The sequence below is a fragment of the Callospermophilus lateralis genome, chromosome 17 (assembly GCF_048772815.1).
Source record: "Callospermophilus lateralis isolate mCalLat2 chromosome 17, mCalLat2.hap1, whole genome shotgun sequence".
Classification (NCBI taxonomy): Eukaryota; Metazoa; Chordata; class Mammalia; order Rodentia; family Sciuridae; genus Callospermophilus; species Callospermophilus lateralis.
Window position 1 is genome coordinate 17,391,575 of NC_135321.1, and position 7,740 is coordinate 17,399,314.

The 7,740-nt window shown below is 44.8% G+C and overlaps 1 protein-coding gene across 1 annotated transcript; it reads right to left on the reverse strand.

The window, feature by feature from the left end:
* Nucleotides 1–226: 226 nt before the first annotated feature.
* Nucleotides 227–6,654, reverse strand: St8sia3 (ST8 alpha-N-acetyl-neuraminide alpha-2,8-sialyltransferase 3). Its single transcript, XM_076837236.1, has 4 exons — nt 6,476–6,654; nt 5,027–5,149; nt 2,059–2,616; nt 227–509 (listed from the first exon to the last, which is right to left on the reverse strand). The coding sequence occupies exons 1-4, from the start codon at nt 6,652–6,654 to the stop codon at nt 227–229; spliced, it is 1,143 nt and encodes a 380-aa protein (XP_076693351.1).
* Between the last annotated feature and the right edge of the window lie 1,086 nt (nt 6,655–7,740).

A 7,740-nucleotide genomic window follows, 5' to 3' on the forward strand; every position in this document is an offset into this window, starting at 1 on the left:
TGCAACATTCCCTTTATCAACTGAGCTTAAATTATGTGGCTTCAATGCATCTGTCCTGCCAAGTCTGCTAAGACCATTCAAAGAGCAATGCAAAAGGGGGAGCAGACATCTTTCCTTTTAAGTGGCAGACGAGCCTTGTAAGTCTCTGGGGTTCTACTCTGAAGACTATTCAATTTGATTTGGGGCACTTTTTAAACAGCCGTTTGGCACTTTCCATTCCGAGTTCTTAGGCACAGTGTGACAGAGTCAGCTTGGTGAGCCCTTCCCCATGCATTCGATATAGCAGCTGAAACTCAGCAGGCAGCTGGTGGGACTCCTGCCACTTGGTGGTAAATTTGGTTCCTTTTTTGTCATAGTAATGGTACGGAAGATCTTCCCTTGTGTTGGGGTCAAATCCAAAAGGCCAAAATCCATACAAGTGGATCTCTTCACATATGGCTGACGCAAGGGTGTACATAAGAATACCTGTGCTCAATCGTTTGGGCGACAAGTGTTTGTTTTTCCAGTACCTGCAGAACAATAAGTACACGTGGATTCAGAGGCCAGGGTCAATGCTTCAGTCTGGTGGGTCAGTCGTACTGGGCTGGGAGATGGATTTGTTTAGACAGTTTAAATTACATGGATAAATCCACCTCCCAGCCCAGTCATCTGGCCTTCCCCCTTCCAATTGAAATTTAAAATTCACTAAAATTAAACATGAGGGGAACCAAAGGATGAGTTTATAAAGAGACAGTCTGGCAGAAGACCTGGCTTCTAGTTCTCCATTTTGGAAGTGATTGTGACTTTAGGTAAATAGTTCTTGCCCTTTATATTTCAGTTGGTTCATCTTTGAACCTGAGAGTTGGGCTCTATTATCTCTGAACGTACATCCTGGTAAATAGGGATTGCCCAAGTCTATGCCTATTATAGTTGTAATTATTAATAGGACCCACTTTCTCTCCAAGGAAAAGTTCTGGTTTGGACTATTAATTATGGAATCACCCTACCTTTCAGAGATGCACCCTTTTATTAGATGTATCAGCTTATTAGATTCCTCTTTCAATGAGAGGTTAACTAGAGATCTTAAATTTGGAAGACTTTAGGGGCTATAGGATGAGAATAATCTGTTACAGAATTAAAATTCTTAAGATTCCCTGGTTACCAGATTTTTCCAGAATCCACTCTAATTTGTAGTAATATTTGGTGCTCTGTTGGGACACTTTGGCTTCTTATATAGGGGGAATCAGCATTAGGCAATTTGCTCAGATGATTTAAAAGGAAAAAAAAATCCAATAATTAATCTTGCTTTCTAACATACCCTGGATTAGTGGCTCTCAATTCCAACTGCATATTTGAATCATCTGGAGAATTACTACAAAACCCCAACTGCCTGGTCCCTTCCTCCCTTTCCACCAGAAAAAAATTATATTAGATGCTCTTGAGGTAGAGCCCAGGTAACAGTATTTTAAAAAGCTCTTCAAGTAATTCTTATGTACAACTAGTACTGAAAACCACCAGGTCAGAGGAAAATACAGCTACTCTGGCCAGTTCCATCAAATCATAAGAGATAACAAGAGCTCATAAAATATTTTTCACAGGTTTTTATATTCTAATATCAAATTATAAAGGCAGATAATACAATTTGTGATTTATTTAGGTGGTTTTCTGGCCTTGGACATCTACAAAAATATCTATAAACTATCTAAACATCAAACAAAAGGGGCAATTTTGAGCCAACTACAACTTCTTTAACAATCATTTGCTTTGTGTACTTTAGCCAGTGGTAAGTTCTTGATTCCTGGTGTTTTCTGTGACTTCTCAGTAAGCTTCCCATCAAGAGGGGAAAAGGGAACAGAGGAGGGAGACTGATGAAACACCAATCTCTCCATTTGACACTGGGCTAACCAGCTGGAGGGTAGACGGAACTTTTTAACTGGAATGATTCATTCATTGATAAAGAAAGATAAGAGTTTTCCCTAAAGTACTAAAACAACTAAGGATGACTCCCACCCCCAAGAGGTTACAGTATTGATTTGCCATCTGGTGGGGTATGAGTTAAATGCAATAAAATATACACACCTGTTGACATGCTGCATTATATTTCCAGGCCAAGCCAACTGGACCTTTAACTGACCTCTGTGTTCAACAAAAAAGTCAACTAACGTTCTGGTAACAGTTGCTGAAGTGTGGAAGAAAAACGCAGGGATCCAAAGAATGGCCCCATCAAGCTTTTTTAAACTGAGGAAAAAGTTGTTACGGTCCTGTATGGTCAAAAGATTGTTGTAATACTTTTCCAGGATGCTGGGGTTGAAGGTGGTAAGGTTGGTTTTCCTTCCAACATCTCTCTGGAAAGCCTCCGTAGGGGCGAAATTGCAACGAAAAACAAAATCTGATTTATCTATTTCTTGTCCACACTGGCTACCTGTCAGGATCCCACTATTTCCAACCACAGCACAAATATTATAATGCTTATTCAGAATAGGTGACACTTCTGGAAGCAGTGACCGGAAGTTATTGCTAATAGAGAAAACATATTTATGGCTGGAATAATCATAGTGCATCAGTTGTCCGATCCGAACACTATTCTTGGTCAAAGAAAAATTTTTTATTACATCGACATGCTGCAGAATTTCTTGCCTAAAATAAAAAGAAATTCATTAAATGCATTCCATTCAAAAGAACCGAGTTTCCATCTTATGTCTTATGCTGCCATTTCATTCAGACAAGAATCTCAAGTACATTGAATTCAAGGATTACACATTCATAATTGTGGTTTTTGAAGAGAGGGCTGTTTCAGAATGTATAGGAATGTTGCAATCTTTCAGTCAGGTTTGGAATGTAATCCTTTGAGGTTTGTAAATACAACTTGCAGTTTTAGCTGCAAGTTCTTGGTTTTCTGATCTACTTGAGGAATGTTATTTGACCAGGAAGGAGGCGTATGCCAAACTGTGTCAGAAAATACAGGGAGACAATTTACATAGGCCCCAAAGAGCTTACATTAGTGCACAAACATTGGTGACTTAAGAGTTTGTAACTAGGGACTACTTGTTTGCTATTGGACTGCAATGTTTAAGAATATCAAATATCACTGGTGTCCAAATAAAAGCCAAAGAGATATGAGTCAGTACAACACTATCTATTATTAAAATATGAAAATGGGAGTAGCAGTGGATGTAGTTGAATATTTAATAGAAATGAGATGATAATCTCATTAAGACCCCTTGAATAATGAAACAGGATATTTTCCTGCTTGATTATGTAAAAACAGAATTTAGTGGGTTATATCAAATCCTTAGAAACAGAGTCTAATGCAACACTGAAAATATATGTATATTTGAAGAATAAGGAGCTTAAGACAGGAGTGAAACATAAAATGAACTTCAGGTTGATTTCCTATTAATCTTTAAGTAAACTTGTTTCCTTTTAAATGCAAACCCATTAAAATATTTAAGGGACCAGTAATGCCTTACTTTGCTGCTAGATTTTCCAGTGCTAAGAAATTACACTGAAAATCCAGTCTTTTTGTTTAAAAATATCAGGAATGAAATGAAATGTTTTGAAACTTGCTTGGACTTTTATTTTTAAAAAACTATTTCATTATTCAAAGTATAGAGCAACATCAACTGACATCTCCAATCCAAAACTTCCGAAGTGATCAGTACTGTTTTACTGATTATAAAGCTGTTATAAAGGCAAGGAAAGTTTAAAATGATACTGGTAAAAATTAAAGGTTACCTAATAAGTGGATTGAAAGGAGGGAAGTTTTAAAAAAGAAATGCCCTTCTGATTGGTCATTAGGGTCACATGACCTAGTGGGTTAGGAATGTTTTTGTTGAGTAAGATATGTGTTTTGGGAAAAGGTATATAATGTGTTCTATCCTTGAAAATTTTGGGGGTTATTTATAAAATGAATATTGGATTAAAACCCCAAAAGTTTTTAAAAAGCACCCCAAAAGTTTTACAAAATCACTTAAGGGGTTTTAATATTACTCAAATTTCCTGAACTAATTTTGGATTAAACATAAATATTTAAAAATATGTAATAATAGTCATATGATTATATGTCAATTTTTTTTGAATAAACATTTTCCTGACACCATGGATATTTACTGGATATGTTTTAATTTTGCCAGATTACACATTTTTAAAAAGAGCAGTAACTAAAAATGGTATGATCAAAACAACTCCCTAAACAGACTAGTCTGTAAAACTAAGAATTCACACCCTTCATGAATACACTAGATGGCTCACATTGCATCCAGCAGCATGATTATCCCACCAAAAGGAAGAAGCAATGACTTATGTGAGTTTCTAAGAGAAGACCAGAATCCTTGAGGAGAATAAGTAAATTTGAGTAAATCTCATTCCCTCATCCCATGTAAAACAACAACAAAAAACTTTTTCATATATAAAACGAGGCTGCATCAATTAATAAGAATGATCTTAGACAGCTTTATAGTAAGTTAAAAGCTGTAAAAACTTAATGAAAACAACTAGGCAAAATCACAACAGTCCTAAATACCTGCATATATTTGGGCCCACCTCTTCATCAGGAATTTGATGGAGATGGATTATGCTATTTCCCGTGTGTCTCAATGAAATAATATAATTTTACTTTATTTTTCATTTTTCCCCCCAAATGAGGGAATGAAAATGCACTGGGCAGTCTTGAAATTAACTACGGGGCTTTCTTCTTCTTTATTTTTTTAATGGCTGTCTGGCTTTGGTAATCCTAGCCAGACTTGTTAACTGCAAGTCATGGTGTTCTTTCAAGCCCAAGTGAGGGAGGATATTGGAAATATGTATTTTTTTCCCCATTCGAATTGGTCATTCTGGTGTTTCCTATTTAGAGAGGGCACTACACTCACTGGAGAGGGTTACCAATAACGATTGTGCAGTTAGGCCAGGAAGACAGGGCGAATACACTGGGGGTGGGGGAGAGGGTGGAAGGCAGGTTTTTCTTGTTTGGGATTTGGATTTGTTTTTGTTTTGTTCTTGGAGCTTCGGAATTCAAAAGCACCTTTTAGATCGGTTCTTCCTCTCCTACCTTTGATGTAAAAACGCTGTCCGATTAAAGGTCCACTTAGAAGGTTTCTCTTGGAGTTCCTGGGTGAGAGAATTCGTAATGGGCACAAAGGACGGGTCTAGAAACTTCAGCGCAAACTGTGACCTGGAGAGGAGCATGAGTACAGACAAACGTGCTGGCCTCAGCTCGGGAAGCCGAGGTAGCCATTAAAGTCCAGCCAGTCGGGGCCGGGGGCAGCTGGCGCGCGCAGCGCATCCTTCTCTCCCCAGAGCCCCTCTCATTTGTTCCACCCTCTGCTACTAGACACACCGGGTAGAAGGAAGGAAAACTAGGGAAGCCCCTCTCCATTGTCCATCCCTCCGGGTGCGGGAGAGACCATAAGATGGCCGTCACGCAGTGAGCAGGGGCGGGAGCCGGGAGCCGGGCTGCAGCCGGCAGCGTGGCCGCGACCAGGGAGTCAGCACCGCGGACAGCGGCCGCGCCGCTGCCAATGCGACCCGCGACGCCCCCGCGGCCCGAAGGAATTGATTTTTGGAGAAAGGGCAGAGGAACTGGAGACTCGGGGGAAGAGTGCGGGAGGGGCTCCTGCCTTAACCCCTTCCTTCCCGCGCCTGTGTCTGATTTCACTGCCCACCCTCGACTGGGGACCCCCGGAGGCCGCCGCCAGCTCTGCTCTGGTGCCCAGGCGGGGCTTCTCTAGGCTCCGCACCTCTGGCCCGGCTCGGACCACAGGTTGCAGCAGCCCGTCAGGAGGCCCTCCTGGCGAGCTCCTGGGCACAGGTAGGGGCGGGGGCTCTCCGAGAATCGTGGGGAGCAGCGCCTTCGACCCAGGCGAGGGTAGGCGGCCCTTAGGAGGCCAGTTTCCCACAGGGGCGGGAGAATTGCAGAAATCGCTGAGAGAGGAGGGCGGCAGTGAGGGGAAAGGGCCGAGGGAGAAAGCCCTAGGGGCTTCGACAGAACAGACCCGCGCATCCTTTGATGGGGAGGAGGGAGGAGAGGAGGCGAGTGCGAGGAGAGTCGGCGCCTGCGCCATTAAATCGCCCGCACCGCCGGGAGCCCAGCCCGCGGAGTCTGCGGACAGCGAGCGGGGAGGGCGCTCACCTCGCGCCTGTCCATCTCGCGGATCACTCCCCCCACCGGCCCACCTCCCCCCCCCCCCCCGACGCCGTCTCTCCCTCCACCATCTTTCTCCTTAACACCCCACCCCCCCATTTCTGAAATGGGGGAAGGGATGCCGAGGAAGAATACAAGAAATGCAATAATATCGATCAGGATTACGAGTTTTAGGGGCTTTGGGTTAAAAAAAAATAAAAGGGAGAAGGAAGAGAGAATCCGAGAGGGGAGTGGAGGACCACTCAGTTTGCTGGCCCAAAGTGTCTCAGATAAGCCCCAACACCCCTCTCTGACCTTACCCCGACACACCGTAAACTAGACACAGCCCAGGGCGCTCAGGTAGAGGCCCGCACTCACCGGAATCCCGCGTGGAACATGTACATTCGGGGCGCCCCCGGGCTGGCGTACTTGGGAGTGGTGAAGATGTTCTCCTTTTTCAGGGACACGTAGCTGATGAGCGATAAAATCAGGAGGGCGACGCTGAGCATGACCAGCCCCAGCACACTGGCGACCCGGGCCATTTTGCAATTTCTCATCCCGTGCAGGGCTGGGATCAGGGAAACCAGGGAAATCGGTCCATTGAGCGGCCAGCAGCTCGCTGGCGTGTCAGTGAGTGTGTGTGTGTATGTGTGTGTGTGCGTGCGTGCGCGTGTATGTGTGTGTGCTCTCGGGCGCGTGTGAGCGTGTGTGGCGGGGGAGGGGGAACCCGGGCAGCCGAGCAGCGGAAGGCCGGGGGCGGGCGTGAGTCGCTGGAGTAGCGGGACCCCCAGGGCCGGAGCCAGCGGGGCCCAAGCTGAGCAGGAAGATGGAGGGGCTGCGCGGCGGCGTGGCGATGAAGCGGCGCGCTGTGCGTCTCTGGCCGCCGGCTCAGGCTCCCCCGCGCGTTTCCAGCGAGGCTGCCATCTCCACCGCCGCCTGCAAGATAAATGTGATTGGAATAATGTTACAGTTCGATCTAAGCACAGGATTTAATTAATGAACTCTAATCTCCCAAATAACGGGGGGGGGGGTGCAGGAGAGGGAGGGAAGAAGGGGAGGTGGTGGAGGGAGGGATGTGAGGCTAGAAGGCTTCAGCCCACGCCTACGGCCTCCCTGGCTGAGGGTATCCGTGAGGAGGTCGTGGTAAGGAGACAGACACCCAAAGTTAGTGTAATGGACCATTCATTACTTTATAAAATATATCATGGAACAAGGGGGTAAATAACTGAATTTGCAGTTCGGAGGATAAACACCAGCTGGTTGCTTTTCAGAAATGCAGGAAGAGTGTTTTTTAGGATGACAAATGTTTAAAAGCTTTTCTTACCACCAGGCACCACCCTCAGCCCCATTGGCCAGCACCTGCCAAGGTACCTACCTCAGTAAGGAAGTCCCAACAGCAGCTGGGCCGGTCTGCTTTGGTAGCAGTTAAAACCCTGAAATTTTCTAGAATGTCTCCTTGATCCCCTTTCTATGCCCACCACATAGCGTATCTCTAAAAGGTGGATACTGCCTAGCAAGTTGTGAGGTGAGTGTGGTGTGGAGGCCTGGCTCCCTCTCTTCTGTCCCATGCACCCAGAAGGTGAACAAGCTTGCCTAAGTTGACAAGATCTGGAGCATTAGCCCTGATTGGAGGATCCATTGCA

Excerpts from the sequence above, each read along its gene's own strand:
- St8sia3 (XM_076837236.1), bottom strand. The coding sequence starts at position 6,654 with ATGAGAAATTGCAAAATGGCCCGGGTCGCCAGTGTGCTGGGGCTGGTC. Across the intron at positions 2,617-5,026 it reads ACAGCGTTTTTACATCAAAG|GCAAGAAATTCTGCAGCATG; the intron begins GTAGGAGAGGAA and ends TTTTTATTTTAG. Across the intron at positions 510-2,058 it reads ATAATGCAGCATGTCAACAG|GTACTGGAAAAACAAACACT; the intron begins GTGTGTATATTT and ends ATTGTTCTGCAG.